The sequence below is a fragment of the Nelumbo lutea genome, chromosome 5 (assembly GCF_056320005.1).
Source record: "Nelumbo lutea isolate HS-2025 chromosome 5, American lotus-T2T, whole genome shotgun sequence".
Taxonomy (NCBI): domain Eukaryota; kingdom Viridiplantae; phylum Streptophyta; class Magnoliopsida; order Proteales; family Nelumbonaceae; genus Nelumbo; species Nelumbo lutea.
The window spans coordinates 17888583-17909802 of NC_142688.1; the positions used below are offsets into that span (position 1 = coordinate 17888583).

The 21220-nt window shown below is 35.1% G+C and overlaps 1 protein-coding gene across 7 annotated transcripts in view; it reads left to right on the forward strand.

Annotated features, from left to right (window-relative positions):
- Nucleotides 1-21220, forward strand: part of LOC148850688 (binding protein) — a 104362-nt gene that overhangs the window by 43347 nt on the left and 39795 nt on the right. For all 7 annotated transcript variants that reach the window (XM_088947545.1, XM_088947544.1, XM_088947548.1 and 4 more), the window contains 6 exons: nucleotides 10835-10903; nucleotides 11045-11503; nucleotides 11691-12018; nucleotides 15800-16258; nucleotides 16366-16524; nucleotides 16660-16809. In XM_088947545.1, the coding sequence (XP_088803671.1) occupies nucleotides 10835-10903; nucleotides 11045-11503; nucleotides 11691-12018; nucleotides 15800-16258; nucleotides 16366-16524; nucleotides 16660-16809 (1624 nt within the window). The remainder of the gene's footprint in view (nucleotides 1-10834; nucleotides 10904-11044; nucleotides 11504-11690; nucleotides 12019-15799; nucleotides 16259-16365; nucleotides 16525-16659; nucleotides 16810-21220) is intronic.

The following is a 21220-nucleotide window of genomic DNA, read 5'->3' on the forward strand; positions in this document are numbered from 1 at the left end:
GAGATTGGCATTGGAACAGGACAGACTTTGGCATAGAGTGATTATTAGCATTCATGGATTGGCAGACAATGGTTGGGATGCAGGAGTCGGCCCCAGGGCTTCCCGATGCTATCCCTAGAAAGCTATTGATGGTATTTTACCTTCATTCCTTCCTTACGTCAAATTTGATGCTTATGTAGGAATTAAAGTGTTGTTTTGGGAAGATGCTTGGGTTGGAGATATTCACCTTAATGAAAGGTTCCCTTCTATTTATTCACTTTCTAAAAATAAAAGAAAAGTGATCTTTTCAGTTTTTACTTGGATCAATCTTGTTTGGACAGTAGAATTTGGAAACCTTCCCCATCTAGCATGTTCACTTGTTCCTCCTTTTTTGATGTCTTTGTTCAATCATCAAACCCTGTAAGGAGCTTTCCTTCAAAGGAGATTTGGTGTCAGCTTGTACCCCCAAAAATTCGGACTTTTTGTTGGGAGGTGGTTCTCCAAAAAATCAATACTCTAGATATGTTGCAAAGAAAAAGGCCAAATGTGTGCCCATCATCCCATGTTTGTAGCCTCTACTTGGGATTTGGTGAGACGATCACACACCTATTAATTTCTTGTCCATTTGTTTTCTTTATTTGGGCTTGGTTCTCTTCTATCTTTGGTTGTAGGTGGACACCTCCCCCAGATGTGGCAAGCCTTTTTGACCCAAGCTTTTTTAGGCAACCGAAGAGATGTGGAAGATTAATGTGGAGAGCCACAAGAGCAGCTATCTTATGGTCAGTTTGGGAAGAAACGAACAATAGAATCTTTAAAGACTTCTCAGCTGAAGACATTTACAGGAATTGGGAAGTGGTGGCATCTACAACTTCCATGAAACCTATTGTGCAGGAATTGTGGTCCCCCAACACAACAAAGAGTGAAATTGAACTTCGATGGGAGTTCTAGAGGTAACCCAGGCCCTTCAGGCATAGGAGTAGTATTTAGAGATGAAAATGGCAGAATTGTGGCTTTGTTTTCAGGACCAATAGGAGTGGGGGACTCATTGAGAGCGAAGGTGATGGCCTTGCTTCAAGGTGTAAGATATGCCAAACAATTGGGGTTATACCAAATTGAGATAGAGGGAGACTCTAAATTGTTGATTGAATGGCTGCAATATGGTAAGTTGGGAGCCTGTATTTATAGACAGCCCAGAAGGGAAATCCTCAACATAACAAGGGAGATCGGTGCATGCTTCAAATGGACAGGGAGATCAGCTAATGGTTTAGCTAACACGTTGGCTAAACAAGGGACTGTGAGGAAGAAAATGTTCTGGGCAGTTTTGTAAGAAATATTACTGGGGGCTCAACACCTACTTAGGGGTTGACAGCTGTACTTAAATCTGGAAAGTTATTATTAAGTTATATTAATGAAGTTACTGTTTCCAATAAAAAAAATGTGCTAATAGAAGATGATTGCCAAGTTGTTATTCCCTGGCTTACTTAAAAGGAGGAACTAGTCTGGAGGTTTAGACCTTTGGTTAACATAGCCAAATCCATTGGAAGCAGTCTGAACTGCTTGCTCAGGTGAATCCCTGGTTTGGAGTATGCCAGGGTTTGGGGTACATTTGTCATCATCATCATCATCATCCAAGCCTTATCCCAACTATATGGGGTTGGCTACATGAATTCTATGTATTGTCCCTATGGTCTAGCCTGGACAAGCTAGGGAGTTTCAAGGATTTGGTGCAAATATGATGGTTAATAAGTAAAAAAAATTCTTTATTTAATTAAGTCATCACATGTAGATCTGTTTTACCTGGATGATTAAACTGCTGACCCACCACCTAGTCATCACAAGCTAGGGGGGGAGTCATTCTGCATGTATGTTTGGGGCCTTTTGCTTGAGCAAGAAAGCTCTCATTGTTCCTGCATTTTTTTTTTCCGATTGGTAATTGAAGACTTTATTAGAATAATAAAAAAGAATGTCGGAAGACTTGGGAAAATCAGGGGAAATCCTATTTTTGGTATAAATTGTTTATAGATACATGGATTTGATAAATCATGAATATACAAACCTTAAAAAACATAAGGAAAAATAGATTACTTTTTTTGTAAATTTTGTTTTTTCCCAAAATTTTTAGTAAAACCAATAGATCTGTTTATACATACAAAAGGGTCAGCATTTCTATTCATTTGAGCACCCAATCATGGATATATAAGAAAAGAATTAAATGAAAACAATTGCAAAAAAATCCTTTTTCTTTGTTCCATGGAGATCTAGCATGTAAACCAACTTAGATTCAAAAAGGTTCCAATTTCCAATTTCATTGGTTTTTCCTCAAATACCCGGTAGATCCTAGGTGTTTTTCTATTAAAGATTTCCCCACGAAGTTTGAAGCCAAATGAATGAAGTTATGTTGTAGAATAAGATTCTTATTGTCACCCTAGAATAGTTATAATGTGGTAAGGCCATAAGGGTAGTCCAGAAACATATTAAGAGGAGCTTATTGCTAGACTTTATAGGATGGAACCGGTGGATGAACTCAGGTAATTTTCCTTACTCTAGCATTTCTTCTTGAGGAACTCTTGCCAGTTGACGACTCCTTCGTTCTATCCTGCCTCTTTGTTCCCTTTTTTTCTGTTGAATCAATTTAGTTATTTGTGTTAGGGTCTGTTTGGCTAGTTAAAGCGTTTATTTATTTATTTCTGTTTTTGTACTCACTTACAGCAGGGGCACAAGGGTCTTTTCCCTTCTTATTTCTGCCGCCCTATATAGTATAATAAAAGCTGGCGCTGCAGCACTGTTCTATTGCTCCAAACTTTTTCTTCTTCCTTCCTTTCTTCCTTCTCCTTTCTCTCTTCTCTCCTCTTCTCTACTTCCTCATATTTCAATCAGATTTATTGTCAAGATGGTATCAGAACAAGGCTGTTGAATCTGGGCGACCAAGTGTTTTCTCTTCAAGTTGCTGAATCTGGGCTGATCAAATCAGATCTGCAACTGGTACAACCCTAAAGTTTTCTTTCTTCTTTTATTTCTTTCCTCTATCGTGTACCAAGTGGGGAGCAAATGAATCCAAACTACTGAATGTCGGCAGACTTTTGTGAGGGTTATATCTTTTATTTGTTGGATCATGTGATCCTGTAAATGTCAATAGACCTTTGTGAGGGTTATATCTTTTATTTGTTGGATCGTGTGATCCTGCACCTATGAAAAGGTGACTGTAGGTTGTAGATGACCTGTTTTCTCTGCTTGTTAGTCTAATTTCATGTGTGTTAGGATCTCTCTTATTGATTAATGTTGTGGTGGAACTTACACGTTATTGATTAATGCTGTGGTGAAAATCAGTCTCGTCATAGTTCTTCTTTGGAAGTTGGTGCTGTTTGTTTTTGTGCTCAGATTAAGTCCAGAACTGAATTGTTGTGTGTGGAGCTTTTGTCGATATAAGGAGGATCAAATCAGAATACTATTCTCTTGTGCTTACCATGTTGTCTGAGAATTCTGCTACTTTAGAGATTTCAGGGAGCCACAATGGAGTGAGTGGGGGAATGGATATGAGTTTCCCCATGGCTGTTATTCCCTTTGATGGTCTGAACTACCTTGAGTGGTCTAGGGGAATAAAACTCTGCATCACTGCTAGGGGGAAAATAGGATACATCAATGGGAGAGTGAATGAGCCAAAGTATGGAAGTGCTGAATATGATAGGTGGAACCAAGAGAATAGTATGGTGATGTCATGGCTCTTGGTTTTCCATGCTGCCACAGGTAAGGAAGACTTTTATGTGGGCTGAAACTGCTTGTGAGATATGGGAACAAGCAAAGTCCACCTATTCAGAGAAGAGACACTATGCCAAGATATATCAATTGCAAGCTGAATCCTCTACTTGCAAGCAGGGGGAGAGGAGTCTCTCGATGTACTATTCTGATTTGACATCGATATGGGAAGAACTTGATCACTACCAGAATGTGAATTGAAAGTGTGATGAAGATGCAAAGGCGTATAAGTCACTTGTATCTCAGCAACGGGTCTTTGCCTTCCTCCTAGGGCTGAATTCTTCATATGAGTCCATCGGGGTGCAGATCTTGGGTAGTAAAGACTTGCCATCAGTTCAGGAGGTGTATGCCTTAGTGTAGTCATAAGAGAGTAGAAGAAGTGTGACGAATTGTGTAGAGGGGGAGTCAGTTGCCCTAGCTGTTTGGGAAAATTCAGATACAAATGTTGGAGGTGCTTTTAAGAAAGGTGACTCTCAGAAGAGAACGGAAGATAAGAGTAAACTTTGGTGCACTCACTGCTAGAAGACATGACACACGAGAGATACATGTTGGGATCTCCATGGAAAACCTAAATGGGCACAGGATTTGGGTAAGAAATTAACACCTGATTAGGGCAAGAAACCAAGCCAGCAGAATCATAAAAAGTATAGCTCTGCTAATATGGCGCTGACATAGACTAGTCTGTTGGTAACTCAGGAGAGGCATCCCAGTTCTGATCCTAAGGAAGAAATTATCAACTCTTTTCGTGACAATTTGGAATTGTATGGTAGGACTCTCCGCCAGATGGATTTTGGTCCTAGTCCCTCTACCTCTTTGGCGTCTACGTCAGGAAAAGCTGCCACTGCCTTCCATGTGTCATTCTCATACCACTGATTCTCCTTGGGTTATTGATTCTGGAGCCTCAAAACACATGACCGGTAAGTCAAATTTATTTCAGACATATAACCTTCTCTCTGGGAGAGATAAGGTGAGACTAGCTGATGGTTCTTTCTCTACCATAGCTGGCCAAGGTACTATACCTCTCCCACTTGACCTTACCCTTTCTAATGTACTGCATGTTCTGAAATTACCTATAAATTTGCTGTCCATTAGTAGTATAACTCATTCCTTGAACTGTTCAACCACTTTTTTTCCGTCTTCATGTGTGTTTCAGGATTTGGTCTCGGGGAAGACGATTGGTAGAGGAAGCATGGTGGATGGTCTCTACGTGTTGGAGAATAAAGTCTTGTGACTATAGAGTCCATGAGTTTGTCAAGTGAGAGTCAAGCGTATTTATGGCATAATCGTCTTGGTCATCTTTCTTTTGAGTCATTAGAAGTTATGTTCCCAAAGTTGTTTGAGTCATTGTTAGTGAGTCAGTTACAGTGTCAGACATGTCAATTGAGTAAACATTGTAGAAGTTCTTTACCTTTGAGAAATAAAAGATCTGAATTTCCATTTCATATTGTTAATTTTGATGTTTGGGGCCCTGTTACTCTACCCACTGAGGCTGGATATAAGTACTTCATTACCTTGATTGATGATTACTCTAGATACACTTGGGTTACCCTATGCGATCTAGAGATGAAGTGCCAAAAATTGTGAAAGACTTTCAACGCATGGTGTTCACTCAGTTCCAAACTGAAATCCATATTTTCCAGTTGGACAATGCGAAGGAATACTTCCATAGTGCTCTCACGGAGTTTTTTGCTTCGAGTGGGTCACTTCAACGAAGCTCTTGTGCCAGGACACCCCAACAAAATGGCGTTGCTGAACGAAAGAACCATCACCTTCTCGAAGTAGCTCGCGACTTATTAATTCATGTGAATGTGCCAAAACGTTTTTGGATGGATGCAGTTTTGTGTGCTACATACATCATCAACCGTATGCCATCTTGGTTACTAGAGTATAAGGCCCCACATCAGCTTCTGTTTCCTATAGCTCCATTTTCCACCATTCCGATGCGTGTTTTTGGGTGCCGTTGCTTTGTCCATAACTTGTCCCCTACTCGAGGTAAGCTTGATCCTTGGGCTATTCCTTATGTTTTCCTTGGTTACCCTTTATCTCAAAAGGGGTATCACTGTCCTACCTCTCACAAGTACTATGTCTCCATTGATATATCATTCTTTTTGAATCAAACTTTCTTCTCAGTTTCTCCTCAAGGGGAGAGTAGGGTTGAGGAGAAACAAGCGACTCAAACTCAAGTACCTCCTTTACCTGATCCTCCTCCATTCCGGGTTTTTCATTGTCGCCATAAAAGTCAGCAGAGCTAAAGAGCCGTGGAACCTGATACTGTGCAACCAACATCATTGGATTCACCAGAGACAGTTCCGTCTCATCTGCTAGGTACACTTGCTCTTATTGATATGCCTGTTCTTCTCAATGTTGATTCACCTGTCATCAATGATCTTGATCATTCTATTGCTAAGAGAAAGGGTGTTAGGTTTTGTACCACTAATCATCCTATCTCTAATTTTGTGTCCTATGATCACGTTTCACCTTCATTCCTCTCTTTTGTGGACAGTGTCCCCGTTCCTAAGAGAATGTTGCAGAAGCTTTATCTAAACCTGAATGGACAGATGCAATGCGGGAAGAAATTGATGGATTACACAAAAATGGCACTTGGGAGTTGGTGGACCTTCCTGAAGGGAAGGACCAGTGGGTTGCAAGTGGGTGTTCACAGTAAAACACAAGGGTGATGGAACTGTTGAAAGCTACAAGGCTAGACTGGTAACAAGAGGTTTTACACAGGTATATGGAGTGGACCATGCAAAGACTTTTGCTCTAGTAGCCAAGATGAACTCTATCAGGATCCTTCTTTCATTGGCAACAAATCTTGATTAGGAACTTCACCATTTGGACATCGAAAATGCTTTCTTGAATGGTGACTTGGAAGAGGAAGTGAACATGACCCAACCTCCAGGTTTCTGTGCCAAAGGCAGTGAACAAAAGGTGTGTAGGTTAAAAAAATCTTTATATGGGTTGAAACAATCACCTCGGGCTTGGTTTAGTAAGTTCCATTTAGCAGTTCAAGAGATGGGGTTCAAACAATGCCAGCCAGATCACAATCTACTTGTGAAAAGAGGTGAAGGGAAAATTGCGGCTCTTATTGTGTATATGAATGACATAGTGATCACAGGAGATTGGGAGGCTGAAATATGGAGACTAAAAAAATTCTTAGCCACTCAATTTGAGGTGAAAGATCTAGGCCCCTTACGCTATTTCCTTGGAATTGAAGTCACCCACTCTCACAAGGGCATCTTTATTTCCCAACGGAAGTATTACTAGGTCTACTAGAAGATACATGCAAGTTGGGGGTAATACCAATTGACTCACCAATTGAAGACTCTTGTATTTGTCTATGACCAGGCCTGATATTGCTTTTGTAGTGGGTGTCCTTAGTCAGTTCATGCACAATCCTAGGACAACTCACTTTGAAGCTGCAGAGAGGATCCTTAGATACCTCAATATGTTTCTCGGAGCTGGTTTGTTGTTCCAGAAACATGGTCACTTAAAGGTGGAAGTATATACTAATGCTGATTGGGTAGGAGCAGTCGATGACCGAAAGTCTACCAGTGGGTATTGTGCCTTTGTAGGAGGAAACCCGGTCACTTGGAGAAGTAAAAAACAAAGTGTGGTGGCTAGATCTAGTGTTGAAGCAAAATATAGAGCAATGTCTCATGGGGTTGCTGAAATCATGTGGATAAGAAATCTGTTAGGTGAATTGGGTTTTGCAGTGAACAATCCTATGTCACTCTACTGTGACAATAAAGCTGCCATCAATATTGCTGCTAATCCAGTCCTTCATGATAGGATGAAACACATTGAAGTGGACAAGCATTTTATTAGAGAGAAACTTGTAAATGGAGAAGTGTGTACTCCATATGTCAGCTCAGAAGAACAACTTGCAGATATCTTCACCAAAGGTCTTCATCATGTGTGGCACAATGATTTGTGTGACAAGTTGGGCATGATTGACATCTATGCTCCAACTTGAGGGGGAGTGTTGAAATAATTTAGTTATTTGTGTTAGGGTCTGTTTGGCTAGTTAAAGCATTTTTTTATTTCTGTTATTTCTGTTATTGTACTCACTTACAGCAGGGGCACAAGGGTCTTTTCCCTTCTTATTTTTGCCGCCCTATATAATATAATAAAAGCTGGCGCCGCCAGCACTGTTCTATTCCTCCAAACTTTTTCTTCTTCCTTTCTTCCTTCTCCTTTCTCTCTTCTCTCCTCTTCTCTACTTCCTCATATTTCAATTGGATTTGTTGTCAAGATTTCCCATCACTCTAGTTTGTTTCTACCCTTTCTTGTTCATCTTTCTCCATTTTCTTTCTCCCTAATCATTTCCTATACTTTCTCTAATTTGCGGCCTTAACTATGGAATCAACAAAACTTTTATTTCAATATTTGATGCTGGCTGGCAATTAGGTGTTAACAATTTTGGAGTTTGGTGGAGGTTTTATCTTTCTCACAAGGAGATTTCCTAAGTTTGATAATTTCGTAGGAAAAACTTCGTAGTCTTATCTATCAAATCTTGGAGTAAGTTTAATGATTGAGGCCTGAGGGCTTTCTTTTTTCATGGAATGAAGACAGTGATGAGGGCAAAAATCTGGTCCGAATCTAGTTTGTTGGTAAGGGTCAATCAAAGCCACTTTGCATACCCGCAAGAAAGCAGGATGGAGGGTTGTGATACTTCTTGGAGGAGGGCTTGTCTCTTGAAAATAATGGGGAGACCTCCAAGATGGAAGAGAACAGGAAAATTGTTGGAGCTGGATGGTTGGGTAAAAGGAAAAGCTCACATGAATGATAATGATCTCAAGAAGGTAGGGGGGGCAGAGTACTTAGCTTCTCGAAAGTGTGCTATGTTAGGTTATGAGAAGAAACATTGATTTACAAGGTGGAAGAGAGGTTGGTCTTTTAACATTATTGTTGGTGAGGGAGAATGTTGTAGTGGTTCTAGATAAACTAGAAGGTGATGCAGTTTCTCTACCAGTTTCAACGCAAGGGAGGTTCAGGCTGATCCCTTAGAGGAAAGAGGTGAATGCTGTAAAATGGAGAAGAGCTGTCTTGGAGGTAAGAATTATTTCCATTTCACCTCTGGAACCATCTGGTTTTACGATCCATTGGGGAGTGTTGCTTGTGAATTTGTTGAAGTGTGCAATGAGATGACAAGCCTGCAAAATGTGAGATGGGTAGTGATTAGGGTGCGTGCTAACACCCCATAGCACATACCCAAGATGGTCAAGGTTAAGGAAGGAAATCAGGTGTTTATGGTGATGATTGAATTTTTGGTGGTGTAGTGACAGACTGGTAGACAAGTCATCTTCTCATTTACCGAAAATTGTTGCTTTTGGCTTGTGTAAGGATGATGACAATTGTGGAGAAAGGGCTGCAAGTGGATCTAGAGAAGGTGGAGGTAGTGTCTAGACTGTTGGTCAAAGTTACACTTTGGACCTGGAGAAGGTGGTGGTAATAGAGGAATGGTTGGGGGAGAAGGAAGTGCTAATTGAAAAGAGAAGGTTCCAGAAGAGGGGGGGAGGTAAAGAATAAAGAAGTAGTGAACTGAAAAGAAGCAATGGGTCAAAGCCTCTTGTAGAGAACACTGATGTGGGCCCCACAGCTATGGTCCCACTGTGTTTGTAGGGTAGAATGTGTTCTAGTCATCCTAGGATCCGCCCTTAGTATTTACGTAACAAATAGAACACAATAAAACTGAAATAACAGATTGACCACCAGCTAACCCTAGGATGACTAGAACACATTCTACCCTACGAACACAGTGGGACCATAGCTGTGGGGTCCACATCAGTGTCCTCTACACCTCTTAACCAAATCGAGGCTGACCAAGCGAGTGGTGAATTGAAAGAGAATGGGAAAATTGGTCCCGATTTTTTTTTTTTAATTTTTGGTAAAAGGGTAACAACAATGAAGGAAGACATTGGCAGAAAGGCTTAATGGTTGGAATTAATACTGGTCATGGCAACTCTCAAGATAAAATACCAGATCATTTTGAAAAAACAAATTTTGAGAAACATTAGGAACGATTGAAAGATAACTTTGATGAAGAAAAGTTTTCTTCTGATACCAGTTATTGTGAGCTTTGCAAGCAGAAGAGGTGATCCAACCAAGACAAATATTGTGGGGGAAATAGACACTTTCTATGGGGACCTATGATTGTTATTTGAGGACTATTTGCAATGCAGGGCAGGATGGTTCAGTAGTGGCTGCAGTAATGTCTAATGGTGGGCAGAGTGCTAATCATTTTTAAATTGAAATTAAATTTTATTACTTTATATGAAAATATTTTTATAATTAAAATATTATTTTTGATTAATTATTAAATTTTACTTGAGTTTTATTGTTTGTCTTATTATATTATTTATTTTTTCTCTTATTAGTATTTTAGATATTTTTTTTCCATCTTATTTCAATATTTAAGTTTTAACTTAAACATAATATTTTAATACATTGATGAAAATTAAAATATAATGTATTTAGAAGGTAGAGAGAGAGAGAGAGAGAGAGATAAAGATAGAAATAGACGGAGAGAGATAGGAGGTGGGAAGGAGATGCTGGAATTAGATGGTTTATTGGGCATGTGAGATATTTCCTTGTTTTAAACCTAGACCTGTCCCTAAACCTTTAACCAGTCCTTCATATTTTCTTAACCAACCTTTAGGCCTTATTTTGGATCGCTTTTAACTTTTACCCATTTATCAGTTTCTCTTTCCCCTTGTTTTCTTTAAATTTAGAGCTCTCCATGTTCTGTCCATCCCGTTTTATTGGGAATTACAATCTATGAGTTAAAGCAAGTTAAGGGCTTTGGCTGGGTGTCCCATAATTTAGTAATCGTTGTTCAGATAGAAGATTTATTGTTTTTCATGGTTTTGTCATCTTTTTGCATAAATCTGATCTCTTCAGTTAATGTGTTAGTGTTGAGGATGGTATCTTTATGTTATGAGTTATGACATAGATAAGTTTGTTATTCTTCTTCTATTTGTACATGATAAACTTGCTTTGCTTTCAATTCCTGCATTATAATTATTTGATGCTTGTGACATTCATTTGTTGTTCTTCCACACTTCCATGTACTGATGTTTTGGATTAACCTCTATCTCAGAGAGGAAAATCGTTTTTCAGGTCTTTTTGAGCTTCAACTTCTGTCATTAGAAGTCCTCAGGGAGGCTGTGTATCCTTCAAACCGTTAAAAGGATTTAATTTCGAATTTTCATGAAGAATTAATGCACCTTACTAGTTTTCTTTGAGAAATTGCTGTGATATTCTTTTGTTATATAAAAATAGATGCTGTTGACCTTAACAACTATTTCAGTTTTGGAAATTTGAACAATTTGCAGTTTCTATGTGAGAATGGAAGAGTTCATAAGTTTTCAAATAACATCTGTTTACCTGCTTTCATGCTTCAAGACTTCAGGCAGCAGAGAATGGGCTCTGGACAAGCTGATTCTCAGATTCCGGTTTCAGACTCTGAAAAGGAGATCCCCAAAAAGTTTTTGACATCAGGATATGTTATTCCATTGGATACTGCTCATTCTTTTTCTCAATATTGGGATCAGTATTCTATAAGATTAAGCAATATACTTTGTTCTTTCCTTCTTGCTCCCGAGGATATTAAATTTCAGAACGTTCAGTCATCATTTGGTCGAGCTGCTGTTCCAGTTTCCTTGGTTTATTGGGAACTTTCGGTAAAATGGATTATGAAGGTTCTTCTGACCATTTTCCCTTGCATTAGGGCTTGTGCTAATCAAAATGTGATGCCAAGCTATTTAAGGTGAATAATTAACTTATACACAAGAATTGCTAACTTCTCTTTTCCATTTTTTGTTGAGAGAATGCTTGTAATTCTATGGCTAGATTGCAGTTTTGTTTATTTCCTTTCTTTTTTCTTTGTTCTTTTTGTGGTTGTTGCCCATTTATGCATGTTTGCTTATGCTATTTCTTGATTTCCATCTCTGCAGGACTTTTTTGAATACTTTGCAGCATTGTACTCTTTATGCATTTAGAAGGGTTCTTATTTCTGCACCAACATTACTTAAAGTATTTCGGGAAGAGAGGATGTGGGATCTTCTATTCTCTGAGAACTTTTTCTATTTTGGACCAACTTCTGAAGAGCTCTTTGGGGAGTCCAGCATCTATTCTAAGGGAGTTCCAGGAAATGTGGAACTGTTTTTGACCTCTAGTTCCGTTAATAATCAAATGAAAGCAACTGAAATTCAAATTCTTCAAATGGAAGTTGTATCATTTGTGGAGTTTACTGCAACATTTAATGGGATTGCACATAACTTGGTGGGTTCTTTTCCCTATTTCTTTATGATGTCCTTTGTGTTGTACTCTTCTTCAAGTTTATATATGTTGTAAAGATCAAAAAGCATGCTAATAGGTTGCTTCTTTGGTGTCCACGCTATTTCAGTTGTTTAGATGGAGAGCTTCCTTAATGGTTTAAGAGTTGTCTGGTCATTGTGAACATTGTGCCAGTCTTAACTGCTATGACATAATCTTGTACTGTGGAAAAGTGGTTTATTGAAGTTTGTTTATATGCTTTGTGAACCTACTGGATATGGATGATGTCTTGTTCATGGACTAACATTTCCTTGTTATGTATGAGGCTATGAGCCTTCTCTATTTTAAAAGTGTGAGTGGGCTATTGAAGTTATGTGGTTAGAGTTTGTTTTATGGGTGTTTGATGTTTGTTGCCATGTTATTTGTTAAGCTGATACTATTTAGGGTTTTGAAGTCTGTTTGATGGCAATAATTAGAGTTGGGTCCCGAATTATCGAAGACTTTTTTCTGAAAATGATTACTAAGGACCAATTCTGTTTGACAATTCTTGCATTTGATTCTTATTTTTCACTTGTGAGGTGACAATTCTGTTTGACCTCAAAACATTTCATCCATTTTGAAGCTTGCTGTGGTGGTCTAATGCTTCTTATTTGAAGTCACTTGTGAGGTATCTTGTGTAGCTGACCCCATATAGTTTGGATAAGGCATGGATGATGATGATGATTTGGGGTGTTTTTGTGTGGATGTCTGAAGTTGTTATGGAAATAGACTTTTCATTTGCTTTGCTTTTCTAACCTCTTGCTAATCTATGTTTGTCTATCGTCCCCCATTATATACTTTTTGTTCTTTCTTCTTTTTCTTACCATGGGGAAATTACATGTCATGATTTGATGCAAATTGAAGGATCTAAAGGAGCATGTGCTTAGACATTAGACACCAATAACAATGTTTGTTTACCTTATCAATTGATGACAGAGATAAATACATATAGAGGTAGGTATTCACCCTTAAAACTTAAAAATGAACTCAGTGAGGGACCTAGTGATTTATCCATTTCCATCATTTTTTTAATCAATTTATCCATTTCCATCATTGATAACCGAATCCTCATTTTGCACACACACGTTAGTTAGGACCCGTGTAATGCATGGACTTTGTTAAGTGAAATCGAAGCAGAAGAAGCTTTATAACATTCCCAAGTAGGTCGAGCTAGTTTCAGTACAACCTAACCATAATTTCATTAATGGGTAAACTTACTGACTTTAAATTGGGATTTAAATTAATGAAAATAAATATTAAACTAATAAGTTTGCATGATCTTATATTATTTTTTCTTTTAATTTTTAGTTTTATTATTTTTAGATAATGTTGTACTAATTTTAAATGCATTTTGAATAGATATTAATTTTAAAAAACACTATAAGTAAAAACTACTTTTTCTTAATTTTATTTTATATCAAATTTAAATGGATTTATAATTTTAGTTTTATCAATAATAAACATTAATAATTATTTTTATTATATTTAATTAATATTTATTATTTTAAATGGAACGTAAATTGACTGTTTTTTTAATTTTATTAATTTATTTTAAAATTTCGATTGAATATTATAAAAATTGATTATTTTTTCATTAATACTTCTTATTATGTAAAAATAAATTTTTGTCAATAACTTTCCATTTTTATTTAGTGGATTTCATTTTATTAATAATTATAAATTTATAATTATGTGGTAGTGCATTAAGTGGATGTTGAATTATACCTTTTAAGTTTACTTGTAATTATAGCCGATCCCATATATTTGGGATAAGGCATAGATGAAGATGAAGTTTACTTGTAATTGTATTTATTTGGAAATGGAATTTGTGTTATTTTAGACAACTCTATTGGTTGGACTTTAAGAAGCGACAATCTTCTAATTCAGTTTCTTAGAGTTAGATGATTTTGTTGTTTTTAGGGGTATTCAGTGTTTCTGTATATTTGTTATGGGCTGAATCCCCTCTTGCGTAACTTTATCAGGGGTAAGGTTTTACACCCCCCCCCCCCCCCCCCACCCCCCCCACCCCCCCCCCGATGTTTGGGGTCTAAAAAGAATTTTTATGGGTTATAATTAATTGGTATTTAGAATTTCAGATATTGATAATTTTGTTGTTAAGTGAAGGAAATAATATTTATTCTGATTTGGAATTAACTTAAAAATTAACTATTTTATATATGGAACTAGATTATTTAGCCTTATAATCTGCCATTTATTATTAATAATGTTATAAATTGTAATCAAATAGAATTTATTTTTTTATCATGAAATAGATAATAATTATAATTTAATTATGTTATAATTTGTAATTAGATGGAATTTTATTTTTATTATATTTATTATTAATTGCCAGCATATGGAATGGATATAAAATCATAATCAATTGAAATGGATACAGATATAATTGTATAATAATGAAAAATAACAAATATTCAGAAAACCAGAAACAAGATAAATATGCAAGGAGAAGGGACAGCACACCTAACGTGGACAACATTGTGTGTGTATGTGATGCATGACACTGGAAGAACTCTGACTAATCACCAACTCTGTTAATGAATACAAGATGATTGATTACCACTTTCATGATGCCGGATGATTGATTGTAGTTTTTCAGGTATTCTGCCTTTCCAGTATCGTAGTTGAACATATAAATATATATATTGGTATACAGCATGATGAATATATAATACTATAGACGTGATTAACTTTTTATTAAGCTTTTTATGTATATATGCATGTAATATATTTATGTATGTACATAGATATCATATATAATTACATAAAGTTTATAGTTAAAATCCAATTTTTTATATTTTTATTTTTTCTTTATTTGTTAAAAAACTTTTGAACTTTTTAACATCACTCATGCATCAAATGGGTCTTTGCCTAAGTTTCAGTAACTACGAACTTCCCATTCGTTTGAGCCTAATCGTCCCTCTTCTCAAGGTTCAAATGATCCCTTTCTGCCAGAATCTGGAAGTACTCTTGTACTCTAGTTTCAACTCCAAGAAAGAAACCCCCTAATTTTCTACTCTGTGCTACTTATTTAGATATTATCTCCTTCCTCTCTATTTCAGGCTCAACACTTCTCACTCTGTCAAACTGAGCTTGTTTTACCTGTTCCTGTGGCTGTTGCTCAATGTTGATATCAACAGTGTTCTTTTCCTCTCCTACGACTATCCCTACAACTTCCACCTAAGCCCCTGGAGATATCTTACCTTAGACTCTGTACCATAGACATTAATAAGGTTTTCTTTGTTATTGATAAGAAAGAAGTTTCTATTTTATCTTGTTCTTCTCAAAATAAAATCTACTTTATCTTGTTCATAATTTGCTATTTGGTGGGTATTGTAATTCTTTTCATACGGCAGCATGTTTTATTTCTATCAAAAAGCTGAATTTGGAGGAAAGAGAGTAATGAACTGAATTTGGAAGAAAGACGGTAATAAATTGATACTATGCCTGGAACTTTACTTCTTTTGTACCACTGCAATGTCAAAGAAGTAAACTTGACTTTCATTAATTCTTTAGAATGTAGATCAAGATATTATCCATGGATCTACAAATATAACAAATTAATGATCACGTTAAAACCTGATCATTGGGGAGTATAGTTCATTGTAGTTACAAGGACCTTGGAAAGTCTATTACAATTTCCAGTGGGATAGTTCCTTCACTGTTTCACATAATGTTGGCCCAAGAATTACTGAAATTCAGCTTACCTTGTTGTTTTGTTTTATGACAGCCAGAATGTTCTGCTTTATTAGATGCCCTCGAACGTTCTGCTTGCCAACCTGAGATTTCTAGTATTCTTTTGAAGAGTCTGCATCGTATATTACAAGTGGCATCTGAGCAGACCATTTCTTCTTTTAAGACACTGGATGCAATTTCTCGGGTGCTGAAAATTGCCTGTATTCAAGCCCAAGAATTCAAATGTTCTGACAATGTAATTCCTAAAGAGGGTGAGGATGATGGAGGCATTCTGTCTGGGAATTGGCAGAGAAAAAGTACAGCTGATACATCTGAAATATGGCTTAAATGCCTGGAGGCATCCTTAGAGCTCTTTACTGAATACCTGTCAATAGCTGATGATGCAAAGAGTGGGGTTTTGCATAATCCAACATGCATCGATTGTCTGTTTGATTTATTCTGGAAAAGAAGTTTGAGAAAGCATGTATTGAGACTTATTCTTGACCTAATGATGGTAATGCCTTATTAGTACCATCTGGTTTTTGTTTTTTCTTACATGCATAAGCAATGGAAATGAAAGACTTCCAACCTTTTCCTTTGTCTAATGATCATTTTGTGCAGCTATCACTGTCTTCTGAAAAAGATGATACGGCAAAGTTGCAGTTATGCTCTAAGTACTTGCAAACATTTGCTAGTGTAAGGGAAAGGGAAAAGAACTTTGCAGAATTATCAATTGATCTATTGGTTGGTATAAGAGAGATGCTTCTAACTGATCTAGTGGTATGCTTCTGAGGTTTTGTTCTTCCTAGAGTTTTATATATTATAATTCTGTGTATTAGAACATTTTGTTGGCAAAGCAACTTATGCTGGGTTTCTTTTTGTTGACCTGATTCTCTATGATTTTTTCTTTTTCAGTATTACCAGGATCTGTTTCGTAAGGGAGAATGCTTTTTGCACATTGTCTCATTGTTAAATGGCAACCTTGATGAGAGAAGTGGAGAGCAATTGGTCCTGAATGTCCTTCATACTTTGACCCATCTGCTTACAGGGAATGACTCATCAAAGGTACCTTGCCTTTTTTTTTTTCTCTTCTTTTCATATTCAGAGTTTTAAAGACTATTTTGTATCTTAATAATTTCAGGGACTATTCTTTAATGCTTATGCCATTAACCCTGCCTTCTATACTGCAAAATTGAACAAGTTGTCTGTGTACAATTTGGCAAAACATTCAAAGTCTGGGATTAATTTTTGTTCTAATTGATATATCTCTCTAGTCTGTCATATTAAGTAAAGATTTATGGTTCAATGCATTATTAATATCAATATCTCCTCCCCTTCTTTTTATAACTGAGCCCAAAGAATTGGTCCCTAACTGGCCCTTGTTTAGCTAACACATCTGGCAGGCATGCTACAAGCCAATTACACTCATTCAATTTTTATTTGACATTCCTTGTCAGCCTTTTAATTTTCTTGAGTTCATGCCTATAGAACCACAAGGCATACTCATTATTCAACATCCATCCAATTACAACCTGTGAGTCACCTTCAGTGAGCAGCTTGTTTATATTCATTTCACTAGCATACTGCACTCCTTGCAGCACATCAATATACTTATATCTTCTTGCTTTTCCCCTTGGTAAACAATCCTTTTGTACATAGGCTTTTGGAATATACAATAAATGTTCTTACTTTTTTCAAAAAAAAAAAATCTTCTGACTTGGTCGACTCTAAGATTCAGACATTTATGTGCAGTTAAACAGCCCATCTGAAATGTCTCTTCAGCAAAAGCACCTTGATATATTCTTACCACCTTACTAGTCGCAGGTTCAATTTTGATAGCAAAATTTGGTGACTGCCTTATGGTTCTTTTAGATATTTGGTGAATCTCAAAGAATTATTGGAATTATTGATAGAAAGTCACGCTAGTAGATATTTTTTCTTTGTCAATGATTGGCAAAGGACTGTTGATTGCAGATTAATTATTCCTCTTAAGTCCCTCGATTTTTTTAATTATTATGGTTCTTTTAGATTTATTTTCTTGTTTTTATGTCAAGTCAACTTCGGAAGATCCAGCTTCTTTTGTCTCATCTGCAGCTAATTTATGGTTTACAGTGTTGTTAGGATGGTAAATTGCTAGAAATTTTGGTTCTGGTGGTTGGAACTTTTAGGTTTTTTATTGGACTTTCTCCTATCATTCACAACTAGGAATGATCCCCGTACTAAGTACAGGGCAACTACACTTATGTATCATTTTGGTTTTTACTTTTTTTAGCTTTTTATAACAAAATTTTTTTATTTGTGATTCACTATTTATCATATAATTATATTTAATTTAAATAATCAAATCAGGTTTAATTTATAACTTTAAAGCCTTCATAAGATTTCTACTCAAATTTGGAAATTGAATTACAAAGATTTATATGAGCTGCACATATTTTAGAGTAGAAGCTTTTTTATGATAGCCATGTACATAAAGTTAGCATTTATTTAATTTAATATCTAATGATTAATGGCCCATAATTAATTATGTTGTTATTTAACTTATTAATTTAATTAAGTTAGTTTAGTTTTATTAATTAATTAAGTTAAGATCCAGACTCTATAGTGGTGTATTAATTAATGTTCTACTATAACCATGTATTTAAAGGTGCTAGAAGAGGCGGCAATAATGGGTTGGGTCTACCATCGTTTAACTATTTAACTGGGTCAAAAAAAAGGCCCAAATGTATTCATCCTTTTGGCCCACAGATAAAAACAGGTCAGATTAAATGGAGAGAGCTGCAATCAGGCCCCAAATGTGTTCTCTTTTATACCATGGGCTCTTAGTTGGGGGATTCCCTATTTAAGGCAACATGAAATACATAAAACTATAGTTGATTGAAAATTCAGTTTCCCGGTTCATCACTTACATACTATCAGTCTTTCAAACTTGTAGTTTGAGGTGGTTTATGTGTTTTTTTTTTTTTGTTTTTTGTTTTGATGAATAGTCACGCTTGTGCCATCATAGTGGATCGAGTTTGTGTTTTAATAAACCATTTCCAGGTAGTAAGACTAGAAGAATTTAAAGTGGAGTTAAGCAGTAATGCTTGTGACGAGTGGGCTGATTCTCTGAAAATGGGAAGAACCCATTTCAAGGTACTGTTAACTGAAGGAAGCCATGTGTTTGAGTGGAGGGCTCTAGTCTGACTACTTTATATATATATATATATATAAAGTGGAGTTGCACGTATGATTTTTTTTTTTTTTTTTATATTAACTACTTGCAATTTAGATATATCATAGTTAAGATATAAATTGAAAATTAATAAAAGTAATAATATGACTAAAATAAACTTAAATACTTGTACTAAATGTGCACGTGCAGAAACTTTAAATTATAATAATTATGATGATGATGATGATAATGATTATTATTGTTATTATTATTATTATTGTTACTATTACTATTACTATTATGATGATTATAATAATTTTTATGTACTGTTTCTATCTTAAATAAAAATAATTTTTATTTTAACAATTATTTTTATTTAATATCATGATTATATAACATTAGAAATGCTCCGAAATGTCTTTGACAACTTTATACATTTTTATTTTGTGTTTGGTCTTTTTTTAAATATTTATTATTCAATTATGACATCATGAATTTCTTTGAAAAGTTGGATCATTAACACACCATTTAGATAAGAAAATAGCTTTGCTTTCGGATCAGTTTTAAATTATATATTTCATCTACATTATATAAATAATGTTTACTTATCACACTTAAATTTTGTTTGACATAATTAATATATAATTTTTTATATATTCTTTTGATTACTTGTACTTTTTTATTAATTTTTAAATATTTATTATTTAACTATCATATCATTGATTAATCCATTTGACCTAAACCATGACCCAAAAAAAGTTTATTTTCTAGGTTGACATTAAATTTTGTATTACATTTCCATTATTGATAAAACTGTATCTTATGTATAATATTTATTTTTGTTCATTATAATGAATGAATAATATTATAAATGTACCCAATATTTTATTTTTTATAAATCTATAACATTATGTCTTAATTGTGATTCTTTGTATTTTCTATTTTTAAAAATTTTATTATATGACTATGACATCATTTCATTTCTAGGCTAATTTTAATTTTGGCATTCCATTTTCATCATTTATAAAAATACTTCTTACATTTCATACTTTAGTTTGGTATAATGAATATACAATATTAGTGACGTGCCCGATTCTTTTTATTTGTTTGTATTATATATTTTTCTTTTATTATTTAATTATGACATTATTTATTAATGCATTTGACCCCAAATGGTTGAATTTCTTACCCAACACCGAGAGGGAAGAAAATGGTTTTGTTTTCAAATTATTTTTCAAAATATTTATTTTTATATTATTAAAATTAATGTTGTGGATTTAATTAGTAAAATTTAATGATGAGAAAAATATATCTTAAGTTTATGATTTAATAAGAGAATATACCTTAGATATGAGATTTAATGAGAGATAATAGGACAATAGTTTTACTTTCAATTGGTTTTAAATTTTACATTCCATTTCCATCATTAATAAAAAAATTTCTTATTTATCATTAATGTTTTCAACCTATCATTAACCTAGCCTATTGAATTGTTCGAACCGTCACTCGGCCTTGATCTTGGGCTTGGTTTGTTGAAACTCCCTCTTCCAGTTAAAAGGCATTTAACTCGAACGGTTCAACCATTGCCTTGTTTGACCCGGTAACTAGGTTGCAAGTTGCACAATTAATTATGTGCAAACTTTTGGAAGACATACTTCACTTCAATGTCTGATTGGGGTTATCTTTTTTTTTTTTGAGCAACTCTTCAAGATCTATACGTCCTAAGGGCCTTAGGCGCCTTGCCTTGCTATTTTCGCTAAAAAACCCCTTTTTTGGCTCCAAATTGCAATTTTTAATATTTTTTATAAATAAAAAATTAAAATCTGAATTAAAAAACATAAATAAATTTTACATAAAACATATATTATATGTAAAACATAATTATAAAATATATCATAGTTGTCAAGGCGACGCCTAGGCGACAAGGCGCTCTTTGAGGCTCGCCTCACCTAATCGCCAAGCAGTTTTCTACTTCCTACTATAAAATATTTTTTTATTCATTCTTTTTTGAGATTATAATTATAAAATAGACATTATTAAACTAAAATAATCGTTTTGTGTGTTAATATACTAATTTCTTTTTATTATTTTCTTATTTATTAGGGTTTATTCAGCACAAACATTGCTAAATGTTGTATTGAACCCTCAAAGACTTCATAACCTGAACTAATAAGTAAGGAAGAACTTAAAATTTTATCTAATCAGCACATTTTCCTCTTCCATATATTCTGCTTCTTCTTCTTCTTCTTCTACTACCAATACATTTTATTTTCTTCTTTTCCTATAACAAAAATAAGGGTTCAGCCCCTATATTTTTTTAAT